We start from the raw sequence: 22,748 nt of genomic DNA on the forward strand, positions 1-22,748 counted from the left end.
AAAAAAGTAGGTGAAAAAATAATTAACTTTTAAAAAAAATCCAATATGGACTTTCAAAAAAATAGCAAAATATTTGAAGGTTCATCGTCACATTGTTTCAAAATCCAGAGTATAAGAAAGACTTGAACATTGAAATAAAACATGGATGAGGAAGAAAAAAAGGTCTAACAAAATAATTCGAAAAACTCTTTCGAAGAGCCCCCAACACTTCTATCAGAAAAGCAGCTCGTAAAGTTAAATGATGTAATTCTTTTGTGTGCAGAGCAAAAGCTAAGGCTGGGTTGAGGTGGTATAAAGTAAATATACCTGTTGAAGATGAAACTTCGGGGTTAATATTTGTATGTGGCTGATGGGCGAGGGATGTAATGTTCAAGAACAATACCGGAAAAAAACTAGAAGTTTCTTGTGTGGCGCAGTTGCGACAAAAGAAGTCAATCATTTGTGACATCAGGCACCGGTCAAGCCCGAACATGTAATAACCTACACTAAGTAAAAGAGCAAAAACATTTTTCTTTTAAAATTTCAATAATTTATATTTTTGAGTGATGGAAGCTATGACTAATTATGGACCGATCGTAACAAAATTTGGTGACATGAATTTTGTATATATGAAACTTATTTGTAGCGAAATTTGTGTAGATACATATATAAATTAAACATTTATGACCGATAAAGTCCAATTTCGAGAGGACATTTGTATGGGGGCTAGGTGAAATAATGGACCGATTTCAGCCAGTTTCAATAGGCTTCGTCCTTGGGCCGAAAAAATTATATGTACCAAATTTGATCGAAATATCTTCGAAATTGCGACCTGTACCAACCAGCCAGACGGACATCGTTTAATCGACTCAGAAAGTGATTCTAAGTCGATCGGGCGTTACAAACATCTGCACAAACGCATTAAACCCTCCCCACTATGGTGGTGTAGGGTATAAATATAGAATACAGTAAAGGTATCCCAGGACATATCCGATTTTAAGAGTACGTGGACCACCTCGTCCAAAAAGTTTACGGAAGCAACTATAAAGTATTTCCGCAAAAAATGGATAAATTTATAAATACCGAGCAATATATTTTAATTTTTAATGAATTTGTACAATAATTGAATAAATTTACGTATTTTTAAGAATTTTTGTATTGAACTTTATACAAGTATAAGCTTTTTCTGGCTCAATCTTTATTTATAAATACTGTAATCAACAAAATTATCTATTGTAAATGTATTTTTTTGAGGTTATCTATTTCGACGGAAATTAAACATTTCAATATATATTTTTTTAATAATCGAATAATATAATTTATTTTCATTTTATTTATTTTTTGTTTGTTTCCAGCTACATTATAATATCTTAAGAAAAAAACTTGTAATATCTTTTTGTCCTCAATAAAACGTTTAAATTTCACTAACAAACTCCATCAAATTTAATATTAATAATTTCTTATGTTGCTTATTTTGTATTAATTACATAGTTTATATAGAATATAATTTATGTAATTTAAGTCACAATTAACCATATGTTTTTCGTTTTTTTAAAAATGTATTCAATTAGCCTTTAATTTGTTTGGTTACGGATTTCAAATATCTTATTATTTACTACAAACTAAACTAAAACTTAGAAACAAACCAAAAAAAGAAGTATTACTAAATGAAAATCCTCCAAAAATAATTGAGTTAATTAAAATCATTTAAAAATACATTATTGTTATCACAAAATTTTGTTTATAGAATTAATAGTAATTGTTTTGTTTTTTTTTACTACAGAAAAAATAAGAACTTTTCGTTAAAAGATCTCTGCAAGAAAATTTTAAAATTGTATAGCATTTAGTAGAAGTTGGTTTAAAATTATTACTGATATTCTATTGCTACATAGTTTATCAGTATGCTGATATGTGTTCTTAAAATTTAATTTAAAAATAAAAATTTAATTTAAGAATAAATATGCAATTTAAACATAACATTTTACTAAGCTTTTTTTTAAAAAAAACATGAATTTAAACTAAAAGCGTTGGCAAACCAAACTTATTACTAATTGGCTGTTGTAGAGGTGATTTAAGCTCTTCCACTATAATTGTGCCATTTTCATCCACTGTATGATTAAGTAATAGATTTTCCACCTGTTCATCCGATAATAATTCTTTTGGTTCAGATCTAAATAGAGAGAATATGATAAAATTAAATTAGTTTTTTGCATTTTTTTTGTAAATTATTCATATTTTAAATCAGTCCTGGCTTCTAGACAGGATTTTAAAATGTTAGGCATTTGCTGCAAGATGGGGAATTATTGCGCTAAAATGTTTTGTAATTGCATAAACCCTCTAGGGAATGGAACTAACGAGGACCTAGTAGACGCTGTCTAAACATTTCACTGAACGGCGAAACCAGACCGGACTTATTCAATTTCGGATGTTAATTTATTAATGCCTTTCAATTCAACAAAATTTATTGCGAAATTAACATTGATATCCAATCCAGTCCAAAAATGTGATGCATTTCATTTTTGCAAAACTTTTTAAGCTAGAAATTTCTAGCCTTCTAACTTCGCAATGCATTGCTAAGAAAGGAAACTAACTTTTCATTGAAGTCAGAGTGATATTTTCATCTGTGCCAAAAAAAAAACACGACAAGTAGGAGTACTATATTCGGCTGTGCCGAATCTGGAAAACATTGGCAGGAAGTACAAGAGATTTTTTTCTATAATGAGTCTTGAGGTCAATACTGTAATCGTGAGTCCCGAATATTTTGCTCTATTTATTATAAACCGTTACTTAAAACCAGAATAAGGAACAAAATCTTCCAAAAGATTTAGTCTTTTATAACATTTGATGTTGTAAAGTTCGCGTGAAGTATTTTTGTACCCTACACCTTCGTGAGAAAGGTGAAGGGTATAATTTGTAATTTCCACAATATAATTTTCCGACCCTATAAAGTATATATATTCTGGATCCTTATAGATAGTGGAGTCGATGAAGCCATGTCCTGTCTGTCTGTTGAAATCAACTTTCCGAAGCCCCCAAATAACATACAAACACGATTCATAGACCAATATCTCCAGTATTCTTCCGTCTCGGTTGCTATTTAAAATCGAGAAAATCGGTACACAATTGGCTGAAACATAAGGAAAACTCGATTTTGACCTATATCTGGATTACTAAGTCATTAATATAGACAATATGGATATCTAATGATAGATATTTCAAAGACCTTTGCAACGACGTATATAAGACCATAGTAAGTTGGGCCTACAATGGGTAAAAATCGGAAAAAATATTTTTTAACCCGAATTTTTTTTTCAACAATAGTTTTTTTTCGCTAAATATTAAAAAAAAATTTAAGAAACAAAAAAAAATTTAAAATTTTAAAAAACAATTCGAAATTTTTTTAAAAAAAAAAAAATGATAATAACAACTTTGTAAAAAAAATAAATTTTGTTTACTTAAAAATATTTAAAATTAAAATTTTGAAGTATAATTTGGTGAAGGGTATATAAGATTCGGCACATGATTGTGGTGAAAGTATAGGTAACGAAATTGTTCGAGGTTACTTTAAAATGTACCCGGCCTATCTGGATATTGTTGTAAGGTCACGATTGAGCGAGTTATGGATGACTCATTCTGGAGAGTTTAATGTAAGAAAGACTTGGTTTATGGTCAAATGAATAAGAGTGCCAAATATCACTGTCATCTGCGAAAGAATAAATTGGATTTGAAGTGATTGTTAATAAATGAAAACCAAAAAAAGGTAGAAGAAAGGACACAAACTGGTGAACTCCACAGAACATCTATTCTCATCTATTACTATCTTAATGGCACGCTCTGGAAGGAAACTTGAAATAAAACGAGAAAATTCAACCCCGGCAGAAAACGAGATCAGTTTTAAAATTGGGTTACAAAATGATTCCCGAAATTGTCTAAGTTGTCTATTAAGAGAGTTCATTACAAGTTATTTTCACAGATCATGCGGACTGGTGAAATACAGACATCTTATTTTAAGACAACTGCATTCAGCTTTCTTACAAACATTATAATATATGGTCTCATTATTTCGGGTTTCGGACCTGTCAACCTGGATTTTTTTTGGGGTTATGTGAATTTAAAAATCTTTGTCGATAGGTCAGCTACGAACATTACCTTTACAACTACACCAACTACAGCGCAGCCGCGGCCAACATTTGAATGAAATTATTCACTTCACCAAATTATACTTCAAAATAAAAATTTTAAATATTTTTAAGTAAACAAATTTTTTTTTATCCAGTTGTTTTTTTAATTTACTTAAAAAAAAAATTTTTCTAAATGTGTTTTTAAATTTTTTAAAATTCAAAAAAAAAATATTTTTTTTTATTTAAAAATTTTTTTTTTGTTGTGTTAATTCCTTTTTTTTTTTTTAATATTTAGCGAAAAAAAAAGTTGGTGAAAAAAAAATTCGGGTTAAAAAATATCTGTAGGTGCAACTTACTTGAAATATCTATCATTAGATATCCATATTTAACCCTATCGCGAATCAATATTTCACATGAAATATTTTCCCTTTTGCTTTTTTCTTTCATCAACTTTGTTCACGTGAAAAAATTCCCCTTGTTTTGAAATTTTTAGATGAAATTTTGTAAACAATAAACAGCTGTTACGAACAAAATCAACTATTGTGAATGAAAAGTTCATGGGAATATAACGATAGCAATTTTCCCTTCGAGGGAAATGGATATTTCAGGAGAATAAAATTTCACATGTGATTGTATAATGAATTAGTAATCAAGATATAGGTAAAAAATCGAGGTTGTTCTGGGATTTCTTATATCTCCGCCATTTTTGGACCGATTTTCTCGATTTTAAATACCAACCGAGTCGGAAGAATTCCGGAGATATTGATATATGAATCGTGTATGTAAGTTATTTGGGGGCTTCGGAAAGTTGATTTGAACGGACAGACAGGCGGACATGGCTTAATCGACTCCGCTATCTATAAGGATCCAGAATATGTATACTTTATAGGGTCGGAAAATTATATTGTGGAATGACAAGCTGGTACATATACATATAACCTTCTCACGATGATGAAGGGTATAAAAAGTAAATGTCTGAGATGGTTTTTTGGTTTTCATAATAAAGATTCCGATATACGATATACTTCCAAATAAATTTAATTCCTTTATTTGGTACATATTGTCCATGTACAGAACATAGTACCTATCTGTGATATCGGTCAAATATTATTAAAGGTAAAATCTTGAAGGCGATATAAAAACGACCTTGGCTAATTCAAAAAGCATATCTAACATATTTTGTAGTTCTATCCGATATCTGGGAGCTAAATTGTCAATCTTTATCGCAATCCGATCTTGTGAGAAATTGAGATCATGAGGTGAAATATATACGATGCAGTTAATCGGAATATTGAAACAATTTCAGAAATCAAAGCATAGGTCTAAAAATAGTATATCTTAAATAGTTTGATTAATCTCAAAATTTCTTTTAAACATAGGAAAAATATATGTATGTAGGTAGTATTAGAATTAGAAAATATATGTATTTTTGATAGAAGGACAAATAAAATTGTAAAGAGATATTAATAAGAAACATGCAAAGAGAGATGAAGATAAAAAAGACACATAGAGATTCATAGACATATAAAAATATTGAGAAATAGAGTTTTAAAATCCGTTCTGAACAAGACTGATTTAAAAAATGTTTAGTTATAAATATAAAAAAAGGAAGCTGAAAGAAATACATAATATGAAAAGAAAAGACAATTAAAAAAGAAGAAATACATAAATAAATTAAAGAAATATGTAACTACAGCAGCCAATTGGAAGTACTTGCCTTTGTAAAAAGAAGTACATTCATAAAGAGAGTAAAAATTTTTGTTATAGTTTTTGTTTGATCTTAAAAATATAGGTGGTGTTAGTGTATATAGAATAATTTGCAAAAAAGATTTTGTTTGGTTTGATATATTTTTTTGTTTTTTTGTAAATTTTAGTTCTTGAAATGTTTATTTTAATTTTGTAAAGTGATTTTGTAAAGCGCCAAATAATCCAGTCTTTTTGTGCAAAGCTCTACTATGGTTATTGTTATTATTATTGTTATTAATACTAGAGTTTGTGAGAGTGCTTTTTTGATTTTTGTTATTTGTATAGTCATGCGTTGTTGTTGATGGGTCTACTGACCTTGAGAAAAATAGGAAATCACTAGCCGATGATGTTGAAGATGTGGACGTATTGCCCCCACCACCAGCGCCACTACTACTACCCAATACACTACCACCAATGGCCACATTCGTGGAGCCATTACTACTTTCACTATTCATTTCCGACTCACTGTTGCGACGCTCTAAGGTGCGACCGACTTTTTGAAAGCCAAACGAAAAAACGTCTTTAACCTTATCACTGGCATCGATTAGGAGATCGAGAGACTGGCGACGACCACTGACTTTCAGGCTGTTGGAGCGTGAAAGCCATTGAGCCAACGATTGTTTTTTACCCAGCTGTTCCTCTTGGAATATCGTAGTACAGGTAACTTTACGCTTGGGCTCGTCCGACGAAGACGATGATGAGTGGTGGGATTGAGCATCTTCGGCTTGACCATCTGCATGATCGTGCAGCAAACTTTGGTTTGAGTAACTAGAGCTGGTGCTCTCAGAATGCGACAAACGTATTTCGGTCCACTGTTCTATATCATTATCATCACTTTCACCGATACCACTTCTACCACCGCCGCCACCACCACTTCCACTACCACCACCTTTACCCGTACTCGAACTATTATCGTTTGTTAGGTTTTGTCCACTACCCATAGACGATTTAATCTCATATGGCCCATGAGCATGGGCCTGGGCAAAGAGATTATCACTTGTATTACTAGTACTTGCCGATTTATGCATACCGCTGGCGATTTTCTGTGGAAAAGTTAAGACCGTATCGAAATCATGCAGCAAATGTGGACACTCATGTTCATCTGGATGTCTTTGCCGTACGGGGCTCGAATTGGTGGTTAATTTATCGGGCATCTCAAGGTACTCATCAGTTGTATCTATGTCACACGGAAATTGCGTATGACTACCACTTCCCATTGGCGAGGAATAGTTCGAGGAGGCATTATCGACCTCCGTCTGTTTCAACATTGTCTCATAATTCATTAGATTTTTTTGCTTTTGCTGGCGCTGGCGGTGAATTTCTTCTGAAATTTGTTCTAGATTTTTTAAAGCTTCATTGTAAGTCATTTTGGCATCAGCTACTCTATTCTCTAGACTATTGATTTTTTCCTTTTGTGCCTTCAATATACCATTATAATTGGCACGGGTCTCGTAATAAGGTCTGCAATATTAAGGGTTAAATATTTAGTTAAGTGATTTTGTGGTGTGAGCAAAATATCAAAGAGTTCAACATGTTACTTACAAATTATTTAAATCATGTTGATAAGCCAATAAATTAATTAAAAGTAAATTTCGTCTAATATTAAAACTAAAATAAAAAAAAATAAAAAATTGAAAAGAAATTATAAATAAAAACGTAAATAAATAATATTGAACATAAATTATGGAATGAACAATTCAATTTAATAATAATAATTGCAAATGAGTACGTATGAAAGTAAAATATGTATGTATATGGAATAATTTATCACTGTACAACTTTCCTAAAAAGGTTTTTACTATAATGAAATTAAAAATAATTGTAATTGTATAGACATATGCAAAAATTTAAAAAAGTTACTTTGAACGTTTTGTGCTATTGTGTAGGTCAAGTGATTGAAGCTTCTCGAAACTTACTACAAAGATTTTAAGGTGCTCATCGAAATTAACTCTAAACTGAGGTTTAGTTCTTGATTTAATATCATTTTTCTGGATAGAAGAATTTATGCGAAATTATGTATTCATATTAACATATGGAGAAAGATTATGGAGCCAAATGATATCAGTGACAATAGGAAGATTAACTAAGACAAATAATTTGTGCTAATCTTAACCTGTAAGCTTGTAAGATACACAAATTCACATCTTCTCAGATTCACATTCTTTCATCGAAAAATCAGCCAAAAATTAAAGTTAATTAGCAAATCTGTTGTTAATAATAGCCTAAAAATTAAAAATAAGGTTGCTACGAATTTATATCTTCTTTCAATATCTAAAAGATGCTGGGTATGTCGAATTGAGGCTTCGTTTATTTAATATTTTCTGTGTTTTTCTATGTGGATTTTCTAGAGTATCCTCTTATGGGTACGTTGTATGGAGGCTTTGCTTAGTAAATATTTCTGAATGGAAGAGATAGCATTATAGCCTTATTAAACGTGTCCTTTGTCAAACCGAAACGAAAATGTCGAATTTTGTACCAACATAGCGTCATATGCGGGAAGTTTGGCTTTACTTCTTGAATTTGAAAAAAAAGTGCCGACGAAGCCAGCCGATTGCACACCAAAGCTAATAGTGAATGTGTTCCATCGGTTTCCAACATGCGAGAGATGGTTTGTGCGGTTAAGAAATGTTGATTTTGACACGAAAGACAAAGTTCGGCCAGGCCAGCCAAAAAAGTTTGAAGGCCAACAATTGGAGGCATTACTCCATGAAGATTGTTGTAAAACTCAACAAGAGCTTGCAAAATCATTTACAGCTGCCGAATCAGAAATTTAAAAACGTTTCCAAGCAGCACGATTCATCCAAAAGCAAAAAAATTGTGTAACATACGAATTGAAGCCGAGAGGCCTTGAAACACGATTTTGGATTTCCTAAATGATGGTTGAATGCTTTAAAAGAAAATAATTTTTGCACCGAATCTAATGATTCGATGAAAAATGTAACCATTACGATAACCCGAAGCATAAGAGATCATATGTGAAAGCCGCCCAACCAGCCGAATCGACACCAATACCAAATATCCGTGACGCTAAGACAATTCTCTGTATTTGGTGGGGGCAAAACGGGTCTATCTATTATGAGCTACTGAAATATGAGTGAGTGTCCTATCAAAGACGACTTAAGGTAGAGCACGAATGAACGAATCCATCCTCCTAATATACACGTTCGATATATCCGTTAGATCGTGCTGAAAAGAGCTACTCATTTTCGAAGTTCTAGTCAGCCATAGAGCAGGAAAAAACAGAGAAGTTATTCAACAGTTTACTTCTCGTCGTTATCATGAAAACTTCATGGAGGAATATTAATTCATCAAGCACCTCTTAAATTATGTCTTGGTAGTTACAGCAATGATCCATAGCCTATACCGTGAGAGTCCTATCAAAGGGACCTAAGGTAGTCGTATATGAGCCATTTAAGCTTCGATTATTCTGTAAAACCTCAACCCACTTTATAGCCGAAATTTCAGCCTGCATTGATTATGCAGCCTTCGCAGGCACCCTTCCGTATTCGGGGAATATAAAAGAGTCCACTCATCTCAGTCGAAGACTTGAAACCATGTAGTAGATCTCGAACTTGCCTCCGTTCGGAGCATAGAGAAATATATATAGAACGGAAACTAGAAAAAAACTCAAACCAAAAAATTACTCAAAATAATCACACATAAAAGTGTTGCAGCAAATAAAAATGATTTAATGTCATGCCCTTAGTCAACATAAAAATCTCTTTTAAAAATAATTTGATTTGAATATGACGGCTTCGCATGTGTCTACTAGTGACACGTTTAAAACTTAAGTACTTACCTAGATGCTTTAATGGCTTGTCGCAATTGTCCCTGTAATTTACCCACACGATTATTAGCTACTTCTAGCTTCAATTGACACATTTTCAAAGAATTACGAGCATCAGTAACCTCTAATTGTGATTGATTTACTTTGCCTTAAAAAAATGTAAATAAATAAAACAACGTCATAGACACAATATCAGAAGAATGTCATTAAAAATATTGGAAAATATTAAAAAAAAGAAAAAGAAATAATAATTGTGTTTGAGTGTAAATATAGAGATTGATAAGGTACACAAAGTGTGTAGTATAACACCTACTGGCTGCATGACTTAACATCTCCTGACATGCTGTATCCAAGGTAGATTTTTCACCCAAACCCTGCTCGGCCAGATAAACCATTTCTTTGGCAGCTGCGTGTATGGATTTTGCCTTCTCATAATTAGATGCTGCCTGTTGGGTCTCTTTGGCAAGCTAAAAATATATATATAAAATCGCATGCATTAATGCTATATGGATATAAATAGTAGAGATTGGGAGGAAAAATATGAATATTATATTTATTAATTAGGTACTAGCTGTGTTGTTAATAAATAATATTAATTTTAGATTTAAAAATGAGAAGTATAGTAAAGAGGGATTAATGATATATAGGAGTAGACTGATTATTATAGAAAAATCATTCGATATTCAATTTGAGATCCATAATAAAATATGTATATGTTATAAAATCCCGCCGTGACGAGCTCTATATACCAGCTCCTGATATTTTAAATATAGATCTCGAGCACTGCTTCAGTTGTTTTATCCAATGCATCAATAGAAGCTGTGAAAACTTCTGAAGGATTTATTGCAGGAAATTGGTTTGTTGCTCCCAAGCATTCTTGTTTGCTACTCTTTCATTATTGTCAGTTTAAAAAAGTTCTTTTGTTTTCACATAGTTTTTTCACTAATGCATTCTTACTTAGGTTTTTGACAACTGAGTTAGGTCTTTGACAGGAGAGTTTCCACTCTATGTATATTTCTCTATGGTTTGAATATTATTAGAGAAACATAATATTCTGTAGAACTGAGAAAAATAAGAGAAATTTGGTAACAGATCATAAAAGTACTCATCCTAAAACGATGAAATGGAACCGAATAAGAAGTAGTGTATTGGTAGTATTGGTTTAATATGGTTTTACCAAGATATATTTGTCTAGTCATGGAAATGAAGTATACGTTGAGATCATGTCTTAATTTATCTCTATTTTCTAATCTGTGGTTTCTGCATAGCCCAGCATTTCTACTACTTCTACTGGGTTTGTTCCATAAATCTATTGAGCTAAGTGAAGTAGGGTTGTCTGGGCAGTTGAATATGTAGGGGGTAAAAGAGGACTCTGACCACAAGCTGGCCATAAATTTAGGACGGTACGGTTCCACCCCGATCTCAGTTGTGCCTGATTGTGTTACGTTTGTTTTCCGCCGCAAGTTTTTCTCCAAATAGGCAATGTGCCGATTCCAAGTAGGACATTTCTATGGTACCCTGCATCCACGGTACTGATGACGTCTCTATGGATGTTGTTCAAAGCTGACGTATACGAATTACGATCCAATGTATGTGATTGCATTGGCTGGCAAAAGTGATCCTCAAAATTTTTAGGTGGTTCACAGTCGAAATTTGGCCTACATCGACTACGAAGGTTGAGCTTTACCTCATTCATCCAGGTGGTGAAGAGTATTGCTGAATGCTTCGTTGGTGATAGTTGCAGTTGTCTGTCAAATCTGTTGTTTATTATTCAGTCACTGATGGCAGATCACCATTACAAGTTAAGCGATTGAAAGTTATATCCAAATGATTAAACATTATTATCAAAAGTAGTGTAGACTAATTTTTGGGTGTATGACTTTGTTAACAAGCACAACTTCCGTATATGGGACGACGACAACCTACACGAGTTAATATATGGTCCGGAATTTGGGCTAGCGTCATCATTGTGGTCATATCCATCAACATCGAGAGCTACAGATCAGTGTTAAGAATATAGATGACATGTAGTTCCAGAAGGAATGGACTTGGTCGTGGCTGGGATTTGGACAACATGTGGTTCCAGCAGGATGATACGTGCCACATCGCGAACGCCACAATGGACATTCTGCATGAATGGTTATCTCTTGTGGAGGTGACGTTAATTGGCAACCAAAATCGTGAGATTTGAGCCCGCTAAACTTTTTTATGACGGGTTTTCTGAAGTTGAAGCTCTATGTAAGTAAGCCGAAATCAACCTACACCATCGCTTTAATTAAGCCGGTTATAAGTGTCAGTGTCATTGAAAATTGGATCTGTGTGGAACCGGGGACCCATGTGAAGCCGTAGCAGACATTTGATCGATATCATATTTCATATAGAATGACATACAGGGGCCTTTCAAATAGTAAAATAAATTCCTATATACCTCACATACAGCTTGTTTTGTTACATGGCCTTATTGGAAAACCCTTTATAAATATTCTTCCTGAAGCATAGCAACATTACGACGAAAAATTTACCATTAAACATCTACTGAATTCATAAATGTTATCTGATTTAAAATTCATTGCACTGCGTATTACAGCAAATATTCTTACCCAAAATCATAAAATATTTTAATTAAAAAAAATCATAACCCTCCTAGGAATACTTCCCACTTTTAGCATACAAAAATAACTTTACATACCATTTATTAACATTTTCTTTTACCTTAACATCCATTAGTTATTCTATAATATATTAACACCTCCCCCAGCCAATGTACTCACCTGAGCCGCATATATACGCGATTCATAATATGGTTTTGCTGCCTCGATAGAATTTCCTAATTTGTGTGCAGACTGCTTTATCCTAACGACGCTTTCAGCTAAAATACGTTTGAATTCACATTTCGCTTCCTGTTTTGCCAATTTGTTAGTTAGAGCGTGCGTGTGTTTTTGTTTTTTAAGGATGATAGAAAATTAAATTGTTTTAGTTTTCTTCTTTTGTGTATGTTGTTGCAAAATACATATAATTTAATTTAACTGCAGTTCATTTTCTTTTCGTTATAGAAAAAGGAACGCAAAAAAAAAACAACTGCCATTTACAGACAACAAATGAAGGAATAACAAATAAAAATCAATACTTACATCAAGTTCTACTTCATATTTGTTAATATTGTCCGTTGCCGTGTTTAGTTTCTCTAGTTCAACCTAAAATGAAAAAGAAAGCAAAAAAAGTAATAAAATACAAAGTAAATTAATTAAAAATTTAATTGAAATGATGCAGACAGACAGACGTTACTGTTTTTTATTGTTTTGAAAATAATTGAAAAAAACATATAACAATAAATACTGGAATTCAGAGAATTCAGAGGTCAGGTCATTCGTAAAGTTTAAATAATAAAATACGATGTTTTTTCTTAATACACATTTAAGTGATGGATGTAAGTTATGCAGTTCATTAAGGACATAATTAAGCAACAATTAAACATTTTATAATGAGGAAAATAAATTGAAGAAATAATTTTCACCTTGGTGAACAGATATCTATTTTAGAAATTCGTAGGTTTGTTCTATCCAAAATTATTTTATCAGTATGAAGGTTGTTTTTCGAATAAAAATTATTCGAATAATGGAGGACATTTTTTTTAATTTTTTATTCGAATGAATAACATTTTTTAATTTAGAATAAAGAATTATTCGATCAATAATTGCCGATTAATCGAATAAATTTATTTTAAAGTTGAAATTTAAAAAAAAAATTATATAAACCAAAATTTGGAGAAAAATATCTTAACAAAACAAGATCATTAGTTTATATTAATATTTCAAGTTGGAAATATTATTTGCAACGACTTTCTATATTAATTTTTCAATAGATTTTGGAATAACACACCAAGATTTGAACATTATGAAACTCAACTTAAAACCTAAATACTAAAGACCTAAAACTGTTAAAATATCACGAATAGAGTTATAATGATTTTCCAATTAATAATAAACAATATAGAAGTCGAACGTCTTAAATCCTTCAATCAACAATTATTTCATAAAACATTTAATTTGACTTTATATGTAGAATTAAAATGCTCTGAGATTTATTATTTTTATTTAGTAATTTTTATTATAATATTTATATCTATTAATTTGGTATTTTTATTCATTGTTGATAAACAATTTATTAAAATTTGTCTGATAAATATATTTTATTAAATTATCGAATCATATTTTTTACTCGTTATTCGTTCGATATAATCGAGGAAATATTTTAAATTAATCGATCACTCGATTAATTTGAAAAATTATAAAAACAAGCAAGAGAGCAATTTTCGGCCCAAGCCTACTGAAACTGGCTGAAATCGGTCCATTATTTCACCTAAGCCCCATACAAAAATCCTCCCGAAATACGAATTTATCGGTATAGGTATCTACTAGGGTATTCGAAATATTCGATTTTTCTCTTGTTCGAATAAAACGAATAATTCGAATAAGAGAATTTAACTTGTTCGAATAATTCGATCACACGTTTAAAATTAAACGAATTATTCGAATAATTAAAATTTTTTTTAAAAAAGTAAAGAATGTAGTTTTGATGTCGGTTTTTTAATATTTTATTGTTAAAGAAAAACAAAAAATAACGTTAAAGTTAACAATTCAAGTATTGATAATGTTAAAAAACATTCGAAAACAAAGTCCATCTTTAAATTTTCAACAGAAATATTCTGATCAGAATAACTCCCGAACAATCTGCAAAATAATTGACTAGCAAATCCTTTTGTTTCCATTTTGGAGCTATGCTTTAACAAATTTGAGCTAGTTGGACATGATGCTGAATTCAAATACAAAATAAACGTATTAAGAACATTTTTATGTCGTTCATTAATTCGGGTTTTAAATTGAGTAACTAATTCTTTAGTAAATTATTTATTCACTATTTCTAAATTATTTATAACAAATGCTTAATGAAGTAGTCTTGGCGAATAACACAATAAAGGGAATCTGCCCAAAGTGTGATATCATTGTCAGTGAACGTGGCTAATTTGAAGTCAGGCAGTTCATGATTGACACATTTACAAATACGCAAAAAGTTTATTACCATGTTAGACAAAGATGTTCAACGATGTTCAAAATCATGTATAAGACGAACTCCATGCTTTTCTTGCAACAAAACGTTAGTTTGCAATATTTTGTGATTATCATTCGATTTATTATATACATATATTTTAAGATCATGTCCTTCATCTATTTCATTGTAATCATTATAAATGTCATCCTCAATATCACTTTCGGCGACCGTTTCAAAATCACATTCTCCATCACATTCAACTCCACTTTAATCTATGTTAATATTTTGATTATTAATTGCGATTCTTCAAATTTGGTTCAAGTCCAAAGTTAAAAATTTTGAAAGATTTGAATTGTAACTTCTTGCAGTAATATTTACATATTTATAGAAGGAGCTATCGGAACACTCATCTACAGTGATCGAAAGTCCCTTTGTCTTTAGTTATTTGTCGAATTTCAGAAACAATACAATTTTTGTGAGTCATTATACTTATTTAAATTTGAAATTATGAAAAATTTTAAGCAATTTAGTAAATTTAAATATATATGAACATTTATTTGTTTTATTCGATTATTCTACATAAAATTGTTCGAATTATTCGATATTCGAAAATGGTCATTTTTAAATTGTTCGAATAATTATTCGTAAGAAATTATTCGATTAATCGAACGATCATTGGTCGAATGAATACCCTAGTATCTACATAAATTTCATTCCAAATATGTTTTTTATATACGGAAATCATGTCACCTAAATAACACGGTGCTACGATGGAAAAAAACTTGGAAAATGATCCAGCGTGGGTTATAGGGTTTGCTCAGTACATTACAAATTGTGTCAAAAGAAACACCCTCAAATTCAGAACTTATTCTGAAAAAATAGTTTTCAGTGAAGTTCGTCAACTTATCGATCTGTAACTCAGTCAGTTTTTGTCCGACTTTAAATTTGATAACAGGTTTGGAAAGAAAACTGAAATGACGTGCATTTTTTGATACATTTCTAAAGGTAGGGTCACACATGACAAATATTTGACAAAAAAGACGTAACCACTAAATAAAATACATTTGAATTCTTTTATTTATTTCCAATATTTATTTTACTTATGATGATTCAAAACAAAAAAATTAGTTTTATTTTATTTAATGCTGTTTGATCTTACAAAACACTTGTAAGAGTAAACAAAATCGTATCAAAATTGTAAAAGTTATTCAACTTTTCATTAACACCTTTTTTAGTATTTTCTGTCCCATCCCATATGAATAAAAAAAAGCAAAAAACTATACAAAAAAAAGTTGTACAATTTTTAATTTACAAGGTAAATTTTATCGAACTTATTTCGAAAAAGTTTAATAACTTTGGCAAGTAGAAACCGATTTTAACAGCTAATGTCTCGTTTTTATCTACATAAAATTGTCTACATAACACTGTGCAAAAACAAATAGGGTTTCACAGAAAAAAATTAAAATAACTATTGTTGAATTTGAAAAATTACTAAAAACAATAAAAAAGAAAGCGAAAATATTTATAAAAACTTACACAATTTCTTGGAATATAGATTCCTTGCATACATTTTATGAAAGCTTAATTCTTTACCTATCCATAATTGTTTAAAATTTTGAAATCGGTCTAAAAATGTGTCAATTAGAGGTACTAAAGTACTACGATCTACCCTAAAACAGTTTTTTCAAAATAACTCAAAATTTTGAGGGTGTTTCAAAATCTTTGAAATCGGTTTTAGTATGTCCTCACCTTGGCCTACAAGCTCCATTAGGTCGCTTTTCAAGTTCTGACAAAAAGTGTCATTTTGTCACAGCTCCCATATAAGAATTACTTTAACGAGCATAAATCTTTTAAAAATGTTGATATCCAAATATAATTCAACAGAAATAAGTATCATATAGACATATTTTACACGGCTTAATTTCATGACGATCCATAATTGGTCATAGCAACCATACAAGGCCCACTTCCTACAATCACTTTAACGAGCATAAATCTCTTAAAAATGATGGAGCCCAAACATAATTTAACGAAAGAAAGTTTCATATAGCAATAAATCTCATGGCCTAATATCATGCCGATCGGTCCATAATCACGATAATAAATTATTGAAATTTTAAAAGAAAAATGATTTTGCTGATTTACTCTGTGTAGGGTATTATATGGTCGGGCTTGATCGATCATACTTTCTTATTTGTTTTATATTCATAATATCGATGGAATGTATGGAACTAACGAAAACAATCGTTCATAGTCAACACGAAATTATGAATAAACTTGTGTATCATAGAATAAACACATAGAACGGAAGGAGAGAGTAATATATATTGAAAAATTACTCTCTTTTCACACATACGGGTGATACAATAACAAAATACATGCAATACATTCTCATGAATTAGGTTTTTGACAACAGACTTAGGTTTTTGGCTCTCAGTTACCTATCTAGTTGTTGTCTATGTTGTGTATAAGACTGTCAATGCTAGGGAGACCTGCTGCTCCGTTAGGTTTTGACTCCGTTAGGTTTTGAAGTTAGATTAGTATTATAAGTATGCTTTCTAGTTATTTTGGGATCTTCAGAAATCTTCCAAAATATCAAAAATCTCGTAATTTTCGTAAAATTCCGGTATTATTTTTTTTACAAATCCCGGAATTCGAGAATTCTCATGAAATAATTAAAAAAAAAATAATTGAAAAAATATTGTCACTTCTGTAATATTTCTGAAAAGGAACATAGCAGGTTTGCTGATAATTAATTAAATAAAATTTTAAGAACAAAACACACTAATGAGGTTAATTTTATTAAAATAAAGTAAAATCATCACTAAGTTTTTAATGGATCATTAGTAAGATTTAGCCTAAACTCGTAGAATTATGCGCAATTTAATTTAAATTTTTAATAGTTTCAGTATGTGCAATTGATTCGAAAAAGTTTTTAAGTAAACACATCGTCCGGTACTATTTAGAATCATTATAATTCATAAAAAATTTTATCGAAAGAGGTTTAAATTGTATATCAGTAGTTTATGTTTCAAATCAGACCAAATGTTTGATATAATGGACATAAAAAATTCTTCAAAATATGAGATTTATACATTTTAGTCCTAAATTTTAAAAACCGGTTAGCCGAGTGATATAAACCGAGATTTCGAAAAAAAAAATCGATTTATAAACACTAGATAGGGCTCAAACGAAAGGAGCAAGCTGGCTGAAATATTCTCTGTTGATAAGGTTTGGTAGTGAAAATGACCCCATACGAATGTCCCACGGCAATACTAGTCTCCATATAAGGCCTCTCTCAGAAAATGATTAGAACATTTATAATTATCAGGGAAACCAAAATATGCAAATGCATGTTTTTTCTGGTCAGTCTAATGTGCACATGGATAAGATATTTACACGTTTCAGAACTATTTAAGAATTTTGTCATCGATTTGTTAGTGCATATTTTTCAATATTTTACCCTTAAATTCATATTTTTGCATATATTTGTTTTAAGAGCATATTTATGTCATATTTTTGCGTTCTTAGAGCATATTTTACTGTTTAATAGCATATTTTGACTTTATCAAAAATAAATTTTGTCTTACTTATTTTTCGCTGTTGTGTGCAGGTTTTTACTTCCTTTGTTTAAAATTCAAAATTGAAAAATAGATGGCTTTTCACCAAAAAAAAAAAACAATTTGAAAAACAAAACAAATTTTTTAAAATTTAAAAAAACAATTCGAAAATTTTTTTTTTCCAAAAAATTAAAAAAAATGGAAAAACATTTTTGTTCACCTAAAAATATTTAAATTTTTTATTTTGAAGTATAATTTGGTGATGGGTGTATAAGATTCGGCACAGCCGAATATAGCTCTCTTACTTGTTTTAATATAAAATAAGCACTATTTTAATAATAGCGCCATCATGAAAATTTGAGTAAATTTTTTTGGTTAAAAATTATATAAAAGTTTGTTTTTTTAAGAGCATATTTTTTAAATTTTAAGAGCATATTTTCAAGTTTTTACTGCATATTTAAAGCGCTTAAAACGCTTTTTTTAGAGTATATTTCCGGTTTCCCTGATAATTATCTTAAAATAATTAATATCATAATGAAATTGGACATAAACAAGTTTTATATCAACCTAAATCTTTCTACCAACTTTTGTGAGGATCGGTTCATAAATGGCCATATAACCCCTATATCTGAAAAATATTTTATTGTCACATATTGATGGTGGGTGTACAAGATTCGGCACGATGAATAAGATTCGGTAAATAAACGCTGCTCACTCAAATTATGGATATACATTCAAACGTGTATATTTTTATAGCCTTCACCTTCGTGAGAAGGGTATATATAAGTTTTTCATTCCGTTTGTAATTTCCACAATATAATTTTCCGACCCTATAAAGTATATATATTCTGGATCCTGATAGATAGCGGAGTCGATTAAGCCATGTCCGTCTGTCTGTCTGTCTGTTGAAATAAATTTTCTGAAGACCCCAGATATCTTCGGGATTCAAATTTTCAATAATTCTGTCAGACATGCTTTCGAGAAGTTTCCTATTTAAAATCAGCAAAATCGGTCCACAAATGGCTGAGATATGTGGAAAAAAACACAGATATAGGTCAAAAACGTATTTTTGACCTATATCTGGATTATTAAGTCTTTAATATAGACAATATGGATATCTAATGATAGATATTTCAAAGACCTTTGCAACGACGTATATAAGACCATAGCAAGTTGGACCTATAATGGGTCAAAATCGGAAAAATATTTTTTAACCCGAATTTTTTTTTTCACCAAAAAAAAAAAAATTAAAAAACAATTTTTTTTTAAATTTAAAAAAAAATTTAAATAACAATTCGAAAAAAAAAATTCCTAAAAATTTAAAAAACAACTTTGGAAAAAAAAATTTGTTTACTTAAAAATATTTAAAATTTGTATTTTGAAGTATAATTTGGTGAAGGGTATATAAGATTCGGCACAGCCGAATATAGCTCTATTATTTGTTAATGGTAGAATCATTTTTAGACCAAAATCCCTCGCAATTACGGCTTTATTAATCCTTGCTAATACCTCAAGCCAACCTAACTAAGAACAATTAATAAAAACTTGAAAAAAGGGTCATGTCATGCCTCCTAATGTTAAACCGCTTAAAACTTACTCAAAAATTAAATCTCGATATAACGAATTTTATCTGACAACATATCGTTCGTTATGTCGCGTATATAGAAAATAATTTATTACAGTATTATTACCAGTGTAATAAATATTACATGTCTCTCTGTAGTACTGGTAAATAATAACGTATTATCATGAATTGAAATGAAACTAAAAGTTCGATATCATTTCCACTTTTTGGCCAATAATGTATTTGGGTTAGAGTAACAAAATAACAATGTTTTTGGCATAGACGCCAACACATAAAACAAAATCATTGTAATCTAGAGAATAGACTAAACAACGAGTTTTTTTTTATTATAAGTTCAATAAGAATATAATTATAAATAATGCTTATGTCATGGTGAAGGCAAAAATCTTTTAATATTTTGGTTTGTTTGCTAATATATCTACAATGAACATGTGTAGATAGATAGATACATATTAATGCTGTGAATGAATAATAAAATAATAAACATAAAACGATGAATTTGTCATAAACATAAACAGTTTTAAAGCAAACAAATAAAGAAAATTAAAATGAGAATAAAGTTGAGAAAATGGATTTTCAAAAGGGGGAAGAAATGGCAAGAAAACTGCCAGAAAATGTATACTAAATGATTATGAGGGTCATTGTTGGCCAAAATAAATAAATAAAAAAAGAAAACACAAAAATAAACGGCAATTGGCGATAAGTGAATGACAAATAATCCGAAATAATATCTATACTATGGCATAGATTATATCAGTGTATAAAACAATTAATGAAGAAGGGGTTTGCTAAAATTAAATCAGATTTTTTTTAGTATGTTGGTGTTAATCAATTAGGGTTAGATGGATAGTAAGAGACTCACCTGAACTCTGGGATCCACTGGAGTATTATTGCTTTCAGTTGACATATTGATCAATATGTATTTATGTATTTTTATGTATGTAGGTATATTAATATTTTAAAAATTAAATTTGTTTTTTTTTTATGCAAAAAATATCACTTAGCAATACACATAATTATTGCCTTAAAGGAAATTGAGTTAGAAATTCTTATTTTATTTTTAATAAACCATTATTTTGTTTAACAAATTTTAAACACACCTTTTGAGACAAAATTTTCTTTTATTCACTTGCTTTTTTTTTGCAATATTTATTTATTTTCTTTTTCTATAAAAATTTCATAACACTTTTTTTTTTCTTTCTTTTTTTTATATAAAATTTGTAATTTTTCACTCAATGAAAATAAAAATTTTCTTCCGTTACCTGCACGTTACGTTCACGCGTTATATTTTCTCTACTGCTCTGTATGAATGTGGAAAAATTCGTTTTTCTTCATTCAGTTGATAATAATTGTTACTTGCAGCATATTTTCGATTTTTATTTTCTACTCTTCTTTATATATTTTTTGTTGGTTTGTTTGTTCGTAAAATAAAAAAACACAGTTAAATTATCTTTTCGTCTCCACCCTGGCAAACAACCCAAGTTGGTCTCTCTATGCCCGTTGTTTCCCCCCAAAAAAAGCAAAAATATTAACAGTCAGCAGAGAAAATGTATCTTCTGCTTCTGTGGATTTATTTGCAAAGAGTTTTAAAGCAAACCACCGTGTTAGAGTGCCAACACCGCCATCACCGTTACATACTTGTCATCGTTTTACCGTTGTTGTTTATTATTAATTTTGTTTTCGTTATTGTTGTTGTTATTATTTTGTTTTCCCCAACTTGTACGTGATGCGTATTTTAACATCCCCCATACGCCTATTTTGAGTTCCAATTCAAACTGTTTTTATTTACTCGATACTTTTCCTATCAATGTGGAGCTAATTGTATTAGATACAATATCTAATCTCTTGTTTACTCTCTTTTTGGCTCTCAATTAGATTTCGTTCTCTCTGTTTTGCTAATAATTTATTTTTGTCTGACATTCGTATTTGTCATATTGACAGGTGGTTATTGTTTATTTTCCTTTGTTGTGGCATTTATTCTCTGGTTGTTGTGCTTTGTTGTTTTTCTAGGTAAAACGGTTTGTGTTTATACAGTTGCTTGTATCTGTAAGATACAGCTGTTTGTTTGTTATACAGTACTTGGAAAAATTTTAATTTAATGAAATTAAACAGAAAATACCGTTACATTTAAAAAAACTACTTAATTTTTATTGTTCTTTTTCGAATATTGTGATTAAAAACATTTTGCAATTTAAAACAAGAGCAATATTCGGCTGTGCCGAATCTTATATACCCATCACCAAATTATACTTCAAAATACAAATTTTAAATATTTTTAGGTAAATAAGAATTTTTTTTTTATTTTTTTGTAAAAAAAAATTTTTTGAATTGTTTTTTTAAATTTTTATTTTTTTTTTAAATTTAATTTTTTTTTTTAATTTTTATATTTTTTTTAATTTAAAAAAAAAAATTTTTGGTGAAAAAAAAATTTTTGGTTAAAAAATATTTTTCCCGATTTTGACCTATTGTAGGTCCAACTTACTATGGTCTTATATACGTCGTTGCAAATGTCTTTGAAATATCTATCATTAGACATCCATATTGTCTATATTAATGACTTAGTAATCCAGATATAGGTCAAAAATTGAGGTTGTCCTTGTTTTTTCCTCATATCTCAGCCATTTGTGGACCTGATTTTAAATAGGAAACTTTTCGAAAACATGTCTGACAGAATTATTGAAGATTTGGATCCCGAAGATATCTGGGGTCTTCAGAAAATTTATTTCAAAAACAGACAGACATGGCTTAATCGACTCCGCTATCTATAAGGATTCAGAATATATATACTTTAAGGGTCGGAAAATTATATTGTGGAAATTACAAACGGAATGACAAACTTATACATACCCTTCTCATGAAGGTGAAGGGTATAAATATTGTATTGTAATCAGAGCTTCGATTTAATTAGAGTAATTATGCTC

The 22,748-nt window shown here is 30.1% G+C and overlaps 1 protein-coding gene across 2 annotated transcripts; it reads right to left on the reverse strand.

The window, feature by feature from the left end:
* Positions 1 to 1,788: 1,788 nt before the first annotated feature.
* LOC135958843 (dentin sialophosphoprotein) lies at positions 1,789 to 21,718 on the reverse strand. Of its 2 annotated transcripts, XM_065509763.1 has the most exons (8): positions 20,690 to 21,718; positions 12,765 to 12,827; positions 12,405 to 12,533; positions 9,947 to 10,100; positions 9,646 to 9,781; positions 7,389 to 7,454; positions 6,162 to 7,307; positions 1,790 to 2,149 (listed from the first exon to the last, which is right to left on the reverse strand). In XM_065509763.1, the coding sequence occupies exons 1-8, from the start codon at positions 20,732 to 20,734 to the stop codon at positions 1,993 to 1,995; spliced, it is 1,896 nt and encodes a 631-aa protein (XP_065365835.1). In that variant the 5' UTR covers positions 20,735 to 21,718; the 3' UTR covers positions 1,790 to 1,992. The 2 variants fall into 2 exon arrangements, with proteins under 2 accessions (XP_065365836.1, XP_065365835.1); XM_065509764.1 differs by lacking the exon at positions 7,389 to 7,454 and having other exon boundaries at positions 1,789 to 2,149.
* Positions 21,719 to 22,748: the final 1,030 nt, after the last annotated feature.

This window comes from Calliphora vicina, chromosome 4 (assembly GCF_958450345.1).
Source record: "Calliphora vicina chromosome 4, idCalVici1.1, whole genome shotgun sequence".
Lineage (NCBI taxonomy): Eukaryota > Metazoa > Arthropoda > Insecta > Diptera > Calliphoridae > Calliphora > Calliphora vicina.